The 20,401-nt window shown below is 37.3% G+C and overlaps 1 protein-coding gene across 6 annotated transcripts in view; it reads right to left on the bottom strand.

Annotated features, from left to right (window-relative positions):
* The window catches only part of FER (FER tyrosine kinase), a 192,746-nt gene that overhangs the window by 61,062 nt on the left and 111,283 nt on the right, over positions 1-20,401 (bottom strand). For all 6 annotated transcript variants that reach the window (XM_040579568.1, XM_040579569.1, XM_040579570.1 and 3 more), the window contains 3 exons: positions 12,584-12,640; positions 9,407-9,522; positions 7,690-7,784 (listed from right to left, as the gene is read on the bottom strand). In XM_040579568.1, coding sequence (XP_040435502.1) covers positions 7,690-7,784; positions 9,407-9,522; positions 12,584-12,640 — 268 coding nt within the window. The remainder of the gene's footprint in view (positions 1-7,689; positions 7,785-9,406; positions 9,523-12,583; positions 12,641-20,401) is intronic.

Here is a 20,401-nt window from a genome sequence, read left to right on the forward strand (position 1 = left end):
TGGGGTCTGTATGTGTACATGTGTGTGTAGTACAAGATGACTCGGGGTGAGAGGATGAAGTTGGACTTATATATGGAAGAAGGAATCCACAGGGGGGTGTATGGTTCATAGGGCGATGTGCCCAACAAGAAAGAAGATGGCAGAGGTTACAGAGAAGTAGAAACAACAAAAAATGGAAGCTGGAAGCTTATTTGGGTGCAGGAGGAAAGGATACAGTAAGAGACAAAACCTAAAGAAACAGACGTGGATCATATTTCTGTGAAGAGAAGCTGTAGGGTAGACAAGAATACGGCTTTAGCAACAGCTGGGTATTGAATCAGACAACTTATTTGGCTAGGAAAAAAAAAAAAAAAGACACTATCACTGGTAAAAATCTGCACCTTATCTCTACTTTGAATTTGTCTAGAATTTGAATGACCATTTGTTGTTGTTGCACTGACTTTTGACAGCATGCAGTAAAGATTCAGGATGTGTCTGCAAGACAGAACACAGATCTGAAATTTGGTGGCAAAAGTCAGCTACTGAAGATGTACTATACAACCAATAAGGCAGATCATGCCGGACTTCATTAAGTATTCAGGGATCTCTAAAGAGAAGCAATTGGAAAAAATCGTGAAGATCTCTCTGCCTTCAGAAGCAGGAAATAGAAAAAAAAGACACCATACAAAGTAGAAAGCACAGCAGTTAAATCACATAAAATAAAATTAAAAGTTAACATTTTTTTCAGCATCAATCAGCCTTCCAGCAGACTCTTTTTGCTAGAGGGACAGAGGCACTTTTGAAAGTTCTGCAAGATCAACTGTTGAAATAGTTGCATGAAGTTGTAACTGCACCATAGGATTACACATCTATCTTCAAAATGCCCTACTCTAGAACACACAGCTCATGAACATAAAAAGTTCCTACCTCTAAACTAAGTTCTCACTTCAAGGCAAATTAAAATTCAATTAAATTAAAATGAACATGAAGAAGGAGAAGAAAAAAACTGTGGCTTGAGATTGCTTTTAGTATCTTACAGATTACATTTATTTTGGTTTGTTTTTCCCCTAAACCTAGGAAGAGAAAAAAAACATTCAAAGTTTAAAGGGACTCCCCCAGTTTGTTTTTGATTACATGGGAGACTGCATGATAAATTAAGAGCAGATGAAAACACAATTAAGTGATCCTGAGTGTTTCAGTATATTAAAACCCCTTATTCTCAAAGCAGAAATACTATAAGGTCCATGACCACTAAGAGAGAAGTTGGGACCTTCCTAAGACGGGAAGATAACAGTGAGGAAGGGTACAAAAGAAGAGTATTCTAGTTTCTTCTTTTTCCATCTTTTTCTGTGAAAAGATGCTGAGTTCACTCTGGAAGGAGAAAAGAACAGGAAGCAGGTTTTAACAACTCCTTCACCATTTTCCTGATAATCTTCCCTACACCCCATCAAAATCCGGCATCCATTTGTCTCAGGTTATCAGCCTGGACGCCGGCCAGCTTACAGATAATGCTAGCGGTATTCCAGCCAGTCTCTCTGATCATCACCTAAATTTGCTAAAAATGAGCTGTTATGAAAACTCCTCATGCCCTGTGTGGCCTTAAGAGACAATGGCAAATTGTTCTTCTCCTGTTCTGAATACCAAAGCAGCTCCTCATAATTACTTCCCTTTCCTCAGTTTTAAGGTCAACAATGCAGGATTAAAGCGCAAAAAAACCAACTGGGAAAAGAGGCACAGAGCAAATTAAAATGAATACATTAACCCAGAAAATACGAGTAAAAAGCTCTATTTTTTAGATTGATGTGGCATCACAAAAAAATTACATACTTTCTTACATACTACAAACCATACTTCTACACAAGGTTCTGCTGTTCCTCATTTTGGAAGCCAACCCTAACAAAGGCTTATCTATACTAGAAAATTCCTGTGGTGAAGGCTACAGACTACATTCGGAGTCTCAAATATACAGCAAACCTTACTGAACTGGTAGCCCACCTTTTCTACATTACTTTTCAGTCAGGCTAGCCAAGTCCATATGACAATACAAACTCATGGCACTATACTAACATCAAGCATTTGGCAAATCTCAACATACCTGGTTTCTTTTCCCAAAATTCATTAGCAGTTCTCACTTTAACATCTTCTGTCTGCCTTAGGATAAACTGAATACTTAAAATGTATCACAACAGATTATTAAAAAGTTACTATACTGAGTTATGAAATAATGCATATTCACATTTTCAGATCAGAAGATATCAGAAAAAAACTCCGTCAAATACTACCTTTGCAACAAACCTTACCAAACCGTCTTAGCTGACATTTCATTATAAAGTAGTAAGAAGAAAAGGAAGAATAGTACAAAGAAAATAATTTATAGCAACATATGGGATCACCGAGTTCTTTGTAATACTAACAGGTTCCGTAACCTAATGTTTCCATGCAGCACTTTTGAAAGGTATGAAAATCCTGGGCAGTATACATCAACTTGAGAGTTGCACTCTACTTTTCTTGGAGTTCATCTGAATAATTTCTGCTCCTTCAATGCAGTATTTAAAATTCACTGCATGACACTGCAATTACAGTAAGATTTATTTCACTGTATTGTAAAATCAAACATGCCTTTTTGGCATGGAGTTCTCATTAGCTATATGCTAACACAGCATCTCAAATCTGCTCTGGGGCAGTGGAGACAGAAGAAGAAACCGGCAAATACTGTTTTTCACTATTCAGTAGCCTCCCTGGAGTCAGAATCAGTAGGGAGAGTTTAGCCACTGTATTCTCCCCAGGTATTGGTAAAGCTTAGGTCATAAACCAAGTTTATAGGCTTCTTATCTGCACAACAGCTTACTATCAGAACACAGTCCTCCACTAGATGCATCCCACTTACTTTGCATATGCTATGCAGATGATCAGCAAATGCTCAGCAAATTAGATGGTGCAGCTCACTCTGCAGGGAACTGAAGTTACACTGAATGTGGATCTCACATCACATGCCCTCTGGCTCAAGACATCACACCACATGTTCAAGGAGCTGAGATTACCTGAACCTCTGTATCTAGAAACCAGCACATCTGACTTAATGCAAGTGCAGAGGGCATGCACGTATACATTGTTCAGGGCTATCCTAAATTAAGAGTCCTAATAGAATGTGAAGAGCAGACACTAGCAATATGAAATCAGAAAATAAAAACAAAGGTCAGCACACAGCAAAAGAGAAATAGAAGTCCAACTTCTATTAGGAACACAAAATGCATAAAAAAAATCAGCATATAAATGCACGGGTGATGTACTCCTAAAATTTTCTTTCTCTTTAATAGTCTTAATATTTTCAAACTGATAACTATAGTTGTCACAGAGAAAGAGTTAGAACTACCAAAGAAAAAGAAGAAATCTCTATGGGAAGTTCTCCATTAACAAAACGTAATACAAAGATAATTTCCAAATAGAGTTGTTTTCTCAGTTCTTAGTCTACTAAAAAATTCACAGAAAAAACTATGCCACTGTAAAATACAGATTAATTTTTCTTATAGTAGCTGGGAAGCCACACAGCCACTTCAGCATTGGGCTTTTGTAAGGATCTGGCTATTAGTTCTTTTTAGTGAATATTTCAATGTCATTTAGGTAAAAAAGAATAAAATTAAGTATTTGCTAAGAGTGCTTTAAAGGTTATTACAAATTTATCTACTATGCAATCACAAATCAACATTTTAAAACCATCTGCTTTGCCAAATTGCTTTTTCACAGCAACTAGCTAGCATAACTTAAGCCTGCAAATAAGAATTTTCTATTGTTCTCTGGTAACGTATATATATATATTTTATATATATATATATATAAAAAAACCCATAAATACATAAAATGTTTGTAAGAAAAAATATTAAGGACTCTTCAACTCAGTTTCAGTGGTTATCTTAGCAATTTTGGGAAGGTAGGGGAGGGAGTACAATTTGCTTGGAATTTCAAAAACTATTGATTTTTTTTCAGTAACTCTCATTATGAATTCCTGAATGGCAGTTTTATGTCACTTCTCTTCTATACATGTAAACTTCCATGTATATATGAAGGACATTGTTGCTGCTACATACATTTTAGCTTCTGTTTATATATGACAGGGAGTACTCTAATTAGTTTATTTTTTATCAATTAGAAGACTAGTTTTTAGAAAGCAGTAATAGATCTAAATTATAGAACATATAAATACTATCTGACACAAAATAGAAGCATATACCTCCCAAAAAACGCTCTTTAGAATACTGCTTGGGATTTTCTTATTTGTAGGTAGCCACTCTATCTTACTGAGATTTTTATTTGTGGCAGGTATGCAAAAAAAAATAAAAACCAACTGCCATAATGTTCTCTCCTGTATTCAAAGAAACTATTTATTGTAAGTCTTTACTTGGGCAATAGTACCAGTTGCTTACCTGGAAAACAGAACTCAGCTCTTTAAAAAGTATTCCAGTAGGTTTTTTTCCTAAATGCACACTCCTTAAAATAAATTTTTAAAATGTAAGAAAGAAACTTACCTAGTAATGGCCATTGGGCATATTTTATTAGACAACTGTAAAACACATCTGTATTAAAGCATTTGTTATGATTTCTGAGTTCTCAGAAGCAACGCTCTTTCACCAATTTACTGGAGTCCCTCATCTTACACAAGAATCATGCATAGCTTAAATTTAAAAAAATCATTGACTCTTACTCATTTGTTTTCAATCTAGTAGATAAAGTATCCTAAATTCTTGTCATCATCAATGGTACCATTAAAAAAAAAAAAAAATATGGTTACAGTAACAAAAAAACCCCCAAGTTCTGTCATTCCTAGCCTTTTCCTTTCTCAATTTAAAGGACTGTTTTTTTCATTAGATATTGTCTGAGAAGCCAGAAGGACTGGAGTAACCTCACCCCAACCAAATACAGAAAAAGATGTCAACATTCTGCTTACAGGACGTTCCCCCCCTTCCCACCTGTAGAGGCTCTTGCAGAAAGACCTGCAGGACAAGACTGAGAACAGGCCTGGGCCTAACAACCGAGCCAATGGCAAGGAGATAGGATGTGTTTTTCCACATACTCATCCCTTAAAGAGATGTATATAATACACAAACACATCACATTAAGCTCTTTCCCTCACTTCTTGACAGGTGGTGGATTGTAAAAAAGATTAACGCAGTCTTTCTGTACTGATGTCATCTACAATGGATTGACACTGAGTGGACACATAACAGTGAGATCAGCACAGCCACCAGCAAGTAAGTGAACAGTAAGTAAATTATGCTTCTTTTTCATTAATATATATAATTTCTCATCTACCTTTTCACTTTGGCTATATATCCATAACACAATTTGCTACCTTATTTAATATTTCAGTCAATCCCTCCGAAATCATTCATCTTGAAAAGCCTTTATTGATGTGATGGCTTTAGGACACATGCCACTTGTCATGTTGACACACACCCCCCCCCCCCCCCCCCTTCCCAGGAAAAGACATCTGCCTACAAAGGGTAATTGTCTTTGACAACTTGCTTTACTTCTCTGTTATCTGTTGGCAATGTCTGGGCTATTTTTGCATGTAACACTGGATGCACAGATGCTTCAATATGCATCTGCCACCTTTCTATTGTTTTCTCTGATGACTTTATCCAGATGCATAGTTTGTAATCCCATTTACATTTGCAACAAAGGAAAAAGATTTCTCTGCAGAGACAGTTTATGACAGAATCACTAACAAAGTAGCACATTTCTACATAAAGTGCCAAGTTTCAAAATAAGTTTTTAATACCTGAACAAATTAAGAATCTGAATTGAAATCTGAAACTGGAATGAAAAGCAGAATCAGGTGCTACTGAGCCACATGACAACAGTCTCAAAAGACACAGTAAGTGTATAGCCTACATGTATCTGAGATATAAAAACAGTAGAAAAAGTGCAAACATTAAACAGAACTCAGAAAACACAGGAGAAACCCCACGTTCTACAGAGATGTTTCTAATTTTTTCCTCAGGGAAAAGACTGTCAGACATTTATTAATTACATGCCTTCTTAGCCATACACTTACAGAATACAGTTCTAAGCTAAACCATGCCATTTTAAAATGATTTTTTATTATTAAATAAAAAAAAATTAGTTATTAAAAAGAATGTCAGTAAACTGCTTGAACACCTTCAAGTATTTAAGACAAAAGACAGACAAAGCACATACTGAGAAAGTTAAGTGTTAAATGCAGGTCAACAAGCCTACCACTATTCTTTCTTCAAAGGGCATCATTAAACACCAGATCAGTGCACTAATAATTTTTTTTTTTTTGTAGGTAATTGCACCCAAACTTGCCATTAGAAAACAGAAAACCAGTAATGTCAGAGTCACTGCTTCCCTGAAGTGATCTAAGTGTTTTGTCTTTCCTGTGCTGACTTCTTCAGAGTTGGTATCCTTATGATTTCTAGCTGATTTGGTCAGTTTCATGGCGTGCTAGCACAGGTGTAAAAGAATATGGAAATGTGTGACGGCTTGAACAGAGTACAGTCTTTCTGAGGTAAGGCATGCATGGAAGCTACCCCAGAGGACTTACAGACCAGCAAAACAGGATAAGAATTTAGAAGTTCCTTGCAAATGCAATGAGACAGAAGAATTTTGGATAGACTTGGACTGCAAAATATGCAGAAGAATCAGAGAAAGGTTCTCACTAATTCCTCCTTAAGTTGTATTAGTATGTTTCAACAACTTGTCCTAGGCTCTGAAAACCCTGAACCAGGATGATGAAAGTATTAAAAGATTATGATTTGTTTTTATCTTCAGAGATGTCTGGAGAAGCTGATTACCAAAGTATTCCTTAAAACCAGGACACTGGTTTTAGTCTCCATTTTAATAAAGTTAATCACACGTACAAATAAAATAATCTAATATAATACAACCTAATTGAATAGAGGCAGAAAATTCCATTAGGTCAAATGTTTTTCATCAGTCTCTTGTACTAAAGCCAGTACTCAAGAATTATAAACAATTTAAGTCTTCATGAATGAAATGGTTCTTAAAAAAGCTTACTGTATAATTTTGAAGACAAATCCAGTGATATATAAACCAAATACAGTGTTGCATATTAGGTGGTACAAGAGGCTACCAAATGCACACATTTTCCAGCTGCTGAAAAAATCAACAAAGAGGTAAAACTGCCCAAAATTGTTAATCATCCCAACAACCTGAAATTGTATCCAGCCATTATTGAATAAAATGAACTCAAAATTCCAAACATAAATCAAAAGCAACCCATAAACTGAACGTCATATTTTGGTAAAGAAAAAACCTCTTATATTACCATTAGATGACTCAAATCTAAGTTATCAAAACTGAAACATTACCCAGCCACAATGTTTCTTTAAATACAACCATCTTAACATTCACTGCATAACTCTATTGTTAAGGGAAGTACCATGTAGTATCTTGTCAGGAGGAAAATTAAGACACAGCTGAGATACCTTTCAGCAAATTATGTTGTCTTGAATGGCTACAGAAAAACTCCCAACAGATTTGTGGAGCTCACTCCACTCCAAAGCTAGTAGAACCCAATATTTCCAAAGATTCGTAAAACAGGTGACTTTTGAGATCACATATATAAGAATGGAGAAAAAGAAAAATAAATGTATAAACCAATACATTTTATACTATGAAAACAATACCTATGAAAATATGCTGGGGAAAAAAAAAGGAAAAGAAAATTACCTGGAACAAGTTCCATAACAATATAAATAGGCTGTCGTTGTGTGCAAACTCCTATAAGTTTTACAATATTAGGATGATCATACTGTTTGAGTATTCTGCAAAACACATAGGAAGTTTATTATATTAATATACGGTATTGTACAAACTGATTAAATATTATATGAAAATCTTTCAAACCCTTTATGTTATTTTAATGGAACATGTCATTACTGTTATCATAAAGAAAAAACCTCTACATGACAAATCAGTCACCATTCTGTTTGAGATGGAGGGCATACTGATTCACTAATAAATCAAGATTAAACACTATATTATTCTTATTATAATTTTACCATTTGTCTACATAACGTTTGTCTATATAACTGAAAAATGGACTGAGAGATTTGCAGTTTCTCAAGAAACTTTGTAATTAGAGAGCATTTCAGTGCTGGACAAGAAACAGAGCTACATCAAAAAGGCATGCGCAGCATGTCTCTACACTTCCCTGCTGCACTTTTTAAAAGCATATTCTTTCCAATTTTACTTGAACAGATTAATTAATACAGTAAGTTTTAGAAGAATATAAGGACAGCAGTTTTAATTTTGGGAATTAAACAAAAACATTTACATCTTCTTACACAAGAGTCTAATAATATTTGGAGCCTAAACCAGCATGCTATGATTTATAAGGGAAATGAAGGGCAAAGAAGAACTCTGCAGAGTCCATGTACCTTTTTTTTTTTTTTTTAAGTCAGAAACAATTTCCTGACTTAAAGCACCTCCTCTTTTTCCCTTTTTTTCCTGGGATCAAAAGTAAAATACTAACCTACCTGGTAAATACATATTTAGGGAGAAATAACACATATAATGTTTTTTCAGAGTAACACTGCTCCAGTAGTGGCACACTGCTTAACAAATGAAAGATCTTTGCAGTTGCCAAGTTACGAGCTGCTTAAAATTATTCAATAGATATAGTGGTCTAACTTCATTCTCTAAATGTAGACAGTATCTTTTACTTTTCCACATTGGATCATACTAGTTTGGGAGTAAAACTGACAACAGATGAAGCTTTGTAGGAAGAGGGAGCAGGTTAATTTAAACACTTCTGAAGTTATCTCAACACACCCCTCTACTCTGAGGCCTCAGAACCTACCTATCCACATCAGCTATATTCAGAATACTTAACATATTGTGGCATGACTGTCATTTGAAAAATATGTATGCAATCACATTCTGCCTGACACAGCACAAAATATCTCCACTGAAGTGAACTCTTCTTAGAAAAAGAGTATTACTAAATGGGGTCTATATATTAACCTAGCCACATTTGATCAGCTCTATTAGTCATGCACGTCAGATAGGATTTATGACTGGTATAATCACATTTAAAATTAACAGCATCTTCCAGTCTTCTTATCCCAATCCTCATGGCACATCTCAGAAGTTTTAAATGGAAGCATTTACAACAACAAAAGTGTGTTTTATAGGCATAACTTGCTCTGCTGAAGAGATAGTTTCATCAAGTGCAGATGCTACTGCATTCACACATTAAAAATGCCTATGTTTCATTACCAGGGCAACAGCTGTGGAGTGTACTGAGGGGTAGAAAGGAAGCAAAAAGTTTGACTACTGCTTTGAATGGTTTTGAAGGTCAGATTTTGTAAATCCATCTAGTAACAGACCTTGAAAAAAACACCCAATAACAAGTATATATTTCGATTAAAATCAGAGAACCTACCTGGCTTCTGACAGAAATTTTATTTTCAGTTCCTGAGGAAGATCTTCTTTACAAGTTTTTACAGCAACAGGAGTTTTATCCTTTAATGTTCCCTTATACACCTCACCAAAATTACCCTGAAAACGAGGCAGGGGGCGGGAATCATTATAAGTAAACAAAATCTTCACAAATACCCAGAATAATAATGCAAACCGCTAATGTAACTGGTACAGAACCCTGAAATGTGTTTATGAAGGCAAATGAGGTTTTCTTCCAGTATCTGCCCCTAACATAATGTATTTCACACAGATGTAGTACTATTACATGGACACAGTGTATGAGTTCTACTTTGACCTTGCTGGAAACAGAAAAATACACATTAATTGTGAAATTACAGTTTTCTCACAAAACCTCTTAGTAACTTCTACAGTCAACAGACACTGATAGTAGTACCTTTTTTCCTTATTCTTACTCCTGCTCTCTTTCATTTTCACACTATGGTATTTTATATATATAGTTTCTAATTTGCAGTCTGTAAGAGACCAGAAAGTGATCTGTGAACCTAGGATAAACTACACCAAAATAAGATAAAAAATTCTCACATATCCAAGAAAGAAAAAAATGCAAAACAAGAAACCCAAACACATCCAATATTAGTTTTGATCATAAATTAAAACTGCTGCAAAAACCCACATTGTTGCATCTGCCCTGAAAAAGTTGTGTGATCCACATTTTTTTCAAAGCTATGCTCGGCCCTGCTCTGTAAGGCATGTGTGTGAGGCCTCAGATTTTTTAGGTCTTCAACAGCATAACTCCAGGTGGGGTAAGTTGTTTATTTTTTTAGCTTTCATAGAAGAAAACAGAAATAATGAAGACCACAGAATAATCTCCATCAGATGTATTTTTTTTAATTAAATAAAAGCAAATGGAAAATAAAATTAGGACACAAATTGAAGGAAGAAGGAAAGTGTGGGTTATAGAACAAAACTCTGGTATCAATGAAAAAAAACAAGATAAGAAAAAGAAGAAAACTGAAGATCTCACACTTTTAGCTGAGTTTTGTATTTCCCAAAGAATAAATACAACTCAATTTTAAATCTATGCCTGATAAATTTCCACATGAATTCCACTTCTGTGCCCTGGTATCTGGGGCTGCATGTGACTTCAAAAAATAGTAAATCTCTGCTAGAAATGTTTTCCTGTCTTTCCTGACTAATGAAGATGTCATTACATTATGCATTTGAATATGGTATTTTATTGCCAAAGAAGACAGACAAGGGGAAAAAAGAAACTCACAGATGGAAAAAAGATAATGTGCTGCTAGCAACAAGGTAAGAAATTTAGACCTAAACGCAGCTTTCCAATACTTTATATACTCTAGGATGAGGAAGACGTACCTGGCAAGCAAGGCCATAATCTATGATCTACAACAGCAATCTGCCCCTCTAAAATAGCACTTCTAGAGGCCAGGACACCACCTCTGATATCTAAAGTGGCATGAGGTACCCATAGGTGAGAAGTTGTGTCATTCCCAACACACTTTTCCTCAAGCCTGCTGGTCAGAAGTATTTCACAGTGAAAGCTGAACCAATGTTAAGGACTACTTCAGTATTGAAAATGGTTTTCTTCTTTATTGAAAAGATTTAATTATTGTGCATATAGATAGATAGATAGATAGATAGATATAGATATGTTTTTTAATAAAACATGCTCCTTTCATACAGCTTTCATTTTGTGAGTTATTATAGAATTAATAGTAAATAAACAGACCATTTACTCCTGAGGTGAAGGAAAATCTTCGTCTTTTCTAAAGTTTGCATGGTCTTCTGCCTTAGGCTTTCATGGTTTTCCTCATCTTTTCCAGGACACTCAAGACTTATGGACCCTCAGGTTTCTCACTTCCATAGTGAACAGCTGTGTAGTTTATTTAATATTTTGTCATACACATGCTGATGGTCCTTTCATTCTTATCTTTTCTAGTCTGACTGTATTTTTAGAGAGGGATGCATAACAGATTTCTACTGTGTTCCAAGACAGTTTTTATCCTGTTCTGTATTTTTTAAAGAATGTATCCTTCTACAACCACTTTTAAGCATCAAGTTGTCTTCAATCAATGTTAAAAATGCTCTGTGCCAAAAACATGCAATGCACGTGTAAATTCAGTTTAGTAAATTAATCAATTTTCAGATTGCTTTAACTTTCTTTATTCATTAAAACTAATTCATATTTACTTTTTAGCATGACAAAGTTTTTTTTAATCCTGAAACATCTTTATTTTTCTCCCCTGATAATATTCTGTTTAACAATGTGAAGCTGTCATGGTACATTATGTATTTTGTGCAGACACAAATGCTATGCAGACCCAGCTCTATCTGCCGACAAATAATATTTTTTGTCATCTCATTGCCAAAAAGATTTTATCCTGGATAACAGAATTTTCTGACAGTACTGAATGCCCCCATTTCTTGAACAGTTTATCAATTCTTTCAGTGTGTATCATAGTAAGAAGGCAATTATTGCTTTCACTTGTCTCCCCCTCATTTAAGCCTGTTTTTCAGTTTTTGGGAAATCTTTTGGAACACTGCATCTAAAGTGGCACTTGAAACTAACATAAAAATATTAGTTATATTATTAGCATATAAATAACTAATATAAGTGAGGTATGGGGCTTACCTGACTTTAAAGACTTATAGCTCCTAAGCAGTATTTGTGACATAAACTACACTACCAAAAACTTAATTTAATACATACATGATTGTGAAGTTATGTTATATTCAATAAGTCATACAAAAGCAATGAAAATTTAACAAATACTGATTTAATAATCTTATTATATCAACTTTTAAATATAATTTTTATTTATATTAAATAGAAATATAAAATATTTATGGGTTTATATTTTGCAGCATTTTTGGTAAGACTACACGAAGTGAAACAGCCACATCACGCTTTATAGAAATCTAGTTAGCTTATGGGAAATATGTATGCTAGTTGAACACTTTCAGCACACACATTGTATCATTTACCAGTTAATGTGACATATTTATTTAAAGCACAATGCTGTATCTTGTGTATTTAAGAATTGATATAAAAATTGCATACCACAGTAATTTAAAAGATAAGACAAACAGGAAATATCTAGGCTTAATAATTAATATATATTTATTTAAATGTTGTTCAGCTTAATTCATTACTTACCTTGCCTAGTAGTTCTCCCAGTGTGACATCTTCATGATTGAGAACCCATTTCTTATCCTACCAAAAGAAAAGGAAAGAAGAATTTTAAGTCTGTGCAAATACGTAAGGTACAGTTTCTGTAAGAGACGTCTCAGTAGAAGTGGAGCTAAAGAAGCATTATATTCAGACTGCTAAATAAAAGGTTGCCAGGAAGTTTTAAATCTAAATGTTTACAAAACAGGTTTAGAAAACTTGCTATACAATAAAATATTGAACTATACCATATAGCAAATTTCCATCACAAGTTTAAGCCTACAACATGACAGTATGTATGTAGATAGACCACTCTGCAATTTTTCACACAAGCTCTGGAAATGGTAACTAGCACCCTGTTTTTAAGTTACTTGAGTCAAAATCAGAAAAGAAAACTTCATTTTAGTATATAGAATAATTTATTGCTGTATCAAAAAAAAAAAAATATTCTCCTCAGCATGTATGAAAAAGTACTGATGTTTCTACTTATTAACAAGACACGTATTTGCACCTCTTACATCTTCTGTGGTAGCTCGAAATATTACAGGCAACTACTTGCAAAGACAACATAACAAATGCCAGTTAAAAGTATCTGTTTGGTGCTGTTGACCAACACTGCAAATATTCTTCAACAGTCTAAAGACATATGAAAAACAATTATAAACTTTTTGCTGCACAGATGTATTGAATAAACACTTCCTTAAAATGTTACAGTAGAGTATTTTAAGTCTAATCCATATTTACTATTTTTCCATTTTATTTCTCTGTTAGCACCTCATCTACTTATCACCTCACATTGTTAGTGCTCCTAATGTTAGTGGTAAGGTCCTAAGCATTCTTTATTACTAATGAAAAAGGCAAATATCTAAACAAGCGTAAGCCAAGTCATTAAACAATTTCTCATTTAAGCTCACAGAAAACCAAGCCAAACTGGTGGCTCTGAAGTACACCTAACACATATCAGATTACCAGGTTTTCTGGACCGTGCAGGACCTGCAGTGATCCTGACCGGAATACTGTTGTAAATCAAAGTGTCGCTGATCCATACAGCAGCTAACTGGAGTGAGCACAGGTCAGTGACACGCTGCACAACCTCGGCATCAGGATGAACTCCACCAGCACACTGCAACAGAGCCTGCAGGGAGCTCCTGCTGGGGACCAGCCATTGCACCACCTGTGTGGCCTTGCCTTCATTTGCAAGTGCTCCAAGAAGTTCTCATGTGGGCATCCTTTCTGTTTGCCAGGAGAAATAATGGACAGAGTTGTTTCCTTGTAAGGAAGTCCTGTTATAGCTTAAATGACCCAAATGTGAGAATCTCTGTTACAGGCAGGGAGTGCCTGGCATGCTGCATGTGGATCAGTGGCCCATTCAGTCCTACACCCTCCAGGACTCCCACTGTCTAAAGGCATGCAAGATTGTCTACGCTATTCTCTCCTTACAATCTTAACTCTATAGATAGCATTTTAAATTATACCTTACGGACTCAGAGGGCCTCTCTTACTGGGATCGTAACAGTACCTCCTGGTGCAAAACGGGAGTTTTCCAATTCGTATAAGTACCTAACAGCAGGGTATGAAGAAAAGGGAGCCAGACTCTTCTCAGTGATGCTCAATGACAGGACATGAGGCAATGGGCACAAATTAGAAAACAGGAAAGTTGTTACAAACATAAGGAAACATGTTTAGTGTGAGGGTGGTCCAAGACCAGAACAAGTTACTCAGAGAGACCTTGAAGTCTTCAGCTGTAGAGACACTCAAAACCAAACTGAATACAGTGCTGGCAAATCCACAGTAGCTGAACTACTACTGCCCGAGTTGAGGAGTTGGACTACACAATCTCAAGAATACCCTTCCAACCTAAATGAGCCTGTGATTCAAAGACAGAGAAAAACCTCCTGTAAGTAAACAGACAATAGAATCACAGAATGGTTTGGGTTGGAGGGGACCTCCAAAGATCATCTAGTCCAACCACTCGGCTGTGGGCAGGGACATCTTTCACAAGATCAGGCTGCTCAAAGCACCATGCAACCTGATCTTGAACATGTCCAGGGATGGGGCATCCACAGCTTCTTTGGGCAACCTGTTCCAGAGTCTCGCCACCATCACCATAAAAAATCTCTTCCTTTCAGTTTAAAACTGTTGCCCCTTGTTCTGTCACTACAAGTCCTGGCAAGAAGATTCTCTCCATCTTTCTTGTAAGTTCCCTTTATACAGTGAAAGGCCACAACAAAGTCTCTCTGGAGCCTTCACTTCTCCAGGCTAAACAACCCCAACCACCCCAGCCTTTCTTCACAGCAGAGGTGTTCCAGCCCACTGATCATTTTTGTGGCCCTCCACTGGACTCAATCCAGCAGATCCATGCATTTCTTGTACTGGGGACCCCAGAGATGAAAGCAGTACTCCAGGTCGGGTCTCATGAGAGTGGGCCAGAGTGGGAGAAGCCTTTCTCTCACCCTGATGGCCACCCTTTTTTTGACGCCACCCAGGACAGGGCTGGCCGCCTGGGCTGCGAGCACACATTGCCAGGTCGTGTCCAATTTTTCATAAACCAGGATCCTCTAGTCCTCCTCTGCAGGAGTGCTCTCAATCCATTCATCACTCAGCCTGTCTCGATACTGGGCATTGCCATGACCCAAGTGCAGGACCTTGCACTTGACCTTGTCAAGTTCACAAGGTTCCCATGGGCCTTCTACTCAAGCCTGTCAAGGCCTCTCTAGATGGGATGCCTTCCCTCTAGTGTAACAATTGACTACTCAGCATGGCGTCAACTGCAAACTTGCTGCGGGTGCACTCAATCCCACTATGTCATTAATAACTATATTGAGCATTACCAGTCCCAATATGGACCTCTGAGGTACACCACTTGTTACGGATCTTTGCCTGCAGCCATCCAGCCTGTTCCTTACCCATCAAACAGTCCATCCACCAAACCCATCTCTCTCCAATTTAGCAACAATGGTGTTGTGTGGGGAATTTGCTTTTTTGTTACAGGAGCAACTTGCCTGTAATATGCTATGTGAAGGCATGTTATATGCCGAGAACCAGGTATTACATAAATAAGAATTCTGCCAAATGCTGAATCCCAACAGAAAGCATTGCAACAGTCAACATTGCCTTTAACATTATGCATAATTACTATTTTTTTAGTTATTAGTGAGACATGTAAACAATACGGGAAATTTTGACTCCCTAGGTAAGAAAGCCATTTTAAAAATCTATCTAATATATTTATATACTCATCCCTGCCATGGCTGAATTCTAGGTCACTATTACAGAATATTACGTATGACCAGGGTACAAAGCTTTACAAACAGCCTTTTCTGTAACATAAAGCTTGAGATCACCTTAAAAGAAGGTGTAATACATTTTATTTTTTTTTCAAACTGTGAAAATCTTTCTTCCCCTTCAGATGGGGGCTAAACCTTTAACAAAACATTCCCCACTGGCAGCACTGTGAATCGGAACTATTTCCTTTGACCTACACAAACCATAAAGTCTGCTGTCAACTCCTAAGGAAGGTGCAGACTAGTACTGACTTCTGTTTCCCTGTTTTTACAAGGAGAAAACGATTCAGCAGGTAATCCAGAGACGTTCTGGGTAACTGAAAGAATTAAAGGATTACAGAAGATTTATGCTGCACAGTGCACCTTGCTGGGAAGTTGGCAACTCATTACTAAGATCCACATTTGACTGAGTTGAATTTAGCAGAGGAAAAAAAAGGGCAGAGGGGGGTGGTGGTGGTGAGATCATTGCTATTGCAATGTCTATGCTTTTTTCTTATGCATAACTTAATGAAATCACACAGACCATTGCTCTTGTAAACTGTGCTCAGTGCACATTCTAGAGACTCTTGAATACCTCTATTGAGCCAAACTTCCAGCACGCAACTCCTGTCAGCCCCTCACATGAATTCTTCTACCATACCACCATGCTCTGTAAAAGGGATCCATGCTTTGCCATTCATTTTCCCTGGTGAGGTACTGGCAGCCTTGTGAGGAACTCTGCAATAACCATGAATTTATTTTTCTCCTATACGTATTATTGATTTAAAATACTGCCTCACTGATCAGACATCATAAGTAATGTATTTACTTCATCTCCTCTTCTCGATTTTGCTAAAAATCATAAATATTCTGTTCGCTACAGATTTTCTAGATAATTTTTTCTGATTGGATGTCTCATTCAGAAGCTGTTACACTAGAAACAGGATGTGCTATCAGACTGCACATTTTCCTTTACCAGTAAGGCTCCAGTTTAAGAAAACAATTTACAAAGGAAGCTGTAAAGAAAAAACCCACACAATGACTACTTGGAGGTATTAACATAATAGTTCTTAACAATGAAATAAGTACTGCAAAACCCAACAAGTTATAGAATTAAAATTTAATGGATTTTTTTACCACTTAATTCCAAGGATTCAGTACTTCAGTGCATGATTTTTTGAAAATATTGACATATCATTGCAAAGGCTTGTTTATGAAGAAAAAATCTGACGCATAATCATTCAGAGGACTGATTAAAGAAAACAGCACCATCAACTGGAATCAAATGATCTGTTGAAGGATTTGTTATCACTGTATCAGGAAATTATACCAGTGTAATCCATTCATTACATTATCATGGTTCTGCCAGATTTTTCTCAAAGAATTATTCAAAGTTTGATCAGCTTTGTTACTGAAGTTCTTGTGCTTGGTTTAGAAAGAAAAATCTTTATTGATGAACATATTCAAATTGTGCTGCCCTGCTAGTATCAGTTTCACAAAGTATCAGTAAATGAATATTCATCTCAATGGTGCATAAATTGACAGTTTGCCGCTTATAAAAGCTTTCTATGAATGGAAATCTTTAATTACTTTTGTAGGTATACAAACTACATCTTAGATTTAGGTGACTCATCATACGTGTCACTTCTACGGTACATGGGCTACATGGCTCAGACAGCAGACTGAAAAGGTGGCAGGTACTGCTTCAACAAGCTTTCTGCTTCTGGCTGGAATCGCTTCAGAACTGTTCTTTCACTTCTCATCAGGTACCACCTGCACAGACCTCAAAAGCAGACAGCTAAAGGAAGCGATGCAATCCTTGGCATACTGCACTCTTTTTGATTGCACTTCTCGCCATTCATTTAGTCTTTTAACTTGTATTTGCAATGGAACCTGACACCAGTAACAGACAGACAACCCACATGAGATTTGCATAAGATATGTACTGTCACACAATTTACACAACAGAAACTGTACCCCAAAACTTCTAATTTCTCTCCCCTCACCCTCCTTTCCCTGCCTCTTATACAGCCTTCACTTTGTGTGCTATCATTGAGCTTCCGGATAAAGAGATGGCAGCTTTCATAGTACATCCTACTCCTTTGAAAACTAAACTAATTCACTTGAGGATACTTTTCGAAAGAGGAGAAAAAGTTCAGGTTGCTGCAGGACATTTAGTACTGTAACGCCTATGCAGAGAGAAGTACTTAAGCCCTAGCACTAGCTAAGCCTGTAATTTTCTCCTAAGATTGTAATTTCCTCCTAAGGTACATGACCCCTTATGCACTGAGAATAGAGGCTGGAAGCCTAACTCAGAGCTTTGCATTCTGTGACGGTAGTGAAGCACTTCCAACTATGGTCCCTAAGCCCCTCTGTGAATTTAACTCTGAACCTGCAGATGGTCCCTCTGTCCCGCAGCACTAGTCAAGTTGAAGAAAGCATTTCAAATATAAGCATTAAGTTAAAAAAGCTGGAGCTTCACATACATTAGTTTTATCTAGTATCTTAAGGCACTTACGCAGTGATATAACCCCTGTTAAACTGCACCAAAGCAGTTTTCTCAGCAGACAGTAACAAAGAATCTAAGAGAAGAGATGCTGTCATCTACATCATACCAGTGTACAATTCTGGCATTAAAAATGAAACTAACTCAATTTTCTATTTTTCAATGTGTTAGAAATCCATTTAAATATTGTTTCAAAACAAAGTGTCACTTGTCCACATAATTAACTTTAATTAATGAACTAGAATATGAACAGTACTGCAAGGTGGATAGTAACAAGGACAAGCCTGTTCCTACTGCAACTATGTTGTCTCACCAATTCTGCTCAAATAGCAGAGTTATGTCATCATTCAATATTTTCATTGCTACCAATAATTAAATAGATCAATTAAGCACACAAAGGAATGGATGCATATTAGCATATCATAAGCAAAAGTTATAAATTAAGTCATGTCTTTTGTCTTTTTTCTGTTGGTTCATACACTACATAATCTTCTGTAAGTGCTTAACACTGATCAGGAATAGAATGTAAGTATTTCTCCAGTTAAATGCTGTTACTCTACAGATTCATCATGCATGAGAAAGATATTGGAAGTTACAAAAGGAATGTGACAGCAAAATGGGGAATAAAAATAATCTTTAGTGTAGGTATAGATAAATAGTCACTGTAATGCCCATCAGTCTAAATCACAGACATTTTCACTTCAGTAGAGTTTCTTCTAAACCAAATAGAGCAAATCCATACATTTCCATACCTAATCATAAACTAAGCTGAATGACAGAGGACGGGACTCCTGTTAATGTCACTATTATTCCCCCAGAAAGAAGCTGCTTACGATGTAGCCCTCTTCTTGTAAAACTACTGTAAATTTTTACCTTGTGCTTGTTCACATTTTCCTGTTGTTAATTTTGGGCACTTTAGACAAATCCAGTTACAGAAATTAGTGCTTGAGCACATTTGGTTTTGCTTTATGATATACCTTATTTCCAAATGGTATTACTTAAGAAATCCAGAAACTTTACCAAATTCTCCTTTATTTATGTTCTCTGGTTTCCCCCAGGAGGGGAAACTGAATTACATGAATGCCATACTTCTCAGCCAAGCACAAAAACTGGTGTGGCTCAGCTCAGACAGAGCTTTAGCGCTTCTTAGGAGATAACCCTTTATCAGACATGAGGACCTACTTGACAAAAGCACGCCTTTGAGATTCTCTATGGAAGAATACCAGGGAAAAGACAAGACACCTAAAGGACAGGAAGGTACTGCCTCAAAGTGCCACTTCTTTGAAGGAAAGTGAAAGACACACAAGAACCCTACTGAGACTGCTCCCGTTAGTACATGGTTGTTTCCACAGCAGGCAAAGAGGTTCCTTCTTCCCTGGCTGGGAAAGGTATTAATGTCTTCTGAAGCCACATCCTCCCACTTATTTTGTTCAATGGATTACCACTCCCTGCTTATTCTCCTTAGTTACAGAGCAGCTGGAGCAGCAGTGTGTAGGTAGAGAGGGCTGGTTGCTCCCTGGAGCTAAGCAGCTGCAGGGGACCTCAGCTGCAGGAGCCAGCAGGGCTGATGTTCTCCAGTCAGGACCCACCGTGCTGCCCTCAGTGACGGAGCAGGGCAGTCTGGGCAGACAACCTCAAGTCCAGATCGGCCAAGTCTGTGGTGATAAAGCAGGTCTGGGGTCAAGCTGGGAGGTCAGCCTGTGGGTCAGGGTCAGAGGGAAGGCGAGTGAGAGGGACCAGCATCAGACACAGCCCCATGACCGAGGCGGTGCTGAGGTCAGTCCAGAAGCCAGCCGGGGGTCAGGGTCCCGGCGCAGATGAACAGGGTGCGTGGCCAGGCACAGGCAGGGCTGTGAGGCAGCAGAGCTGGGCCTCAGGGAGGGCTGAGCAGTACAGCCTCAGCTGAAGGCGGCTGCCACGGGACAGGGTGCGACCCTGCCTGGGACCTTCTCCCCAAGGGGGTAAAGCCTCCAACTGAGGTCTGGAAGGAGCAGCCCTCAGCTGCATTATTGTATGTTGGTCCTGAGCCCCAGCCAG

The sequence above is a fragment of the Falco naumanni genome, chromosome Z (assembly GCF_017639655.2).
Source record: "Falco naumanni isolate bFalNau1 chromosome Z, bFalNau1.pat, whole genome shotgun sequence".
In the NCBI taxonomy this organism is placed as follows: Eukaryota; Metazoa; Chordata; class Aves; order Falconiformes; family Falconidae; genus Falco; species Falco naumanni.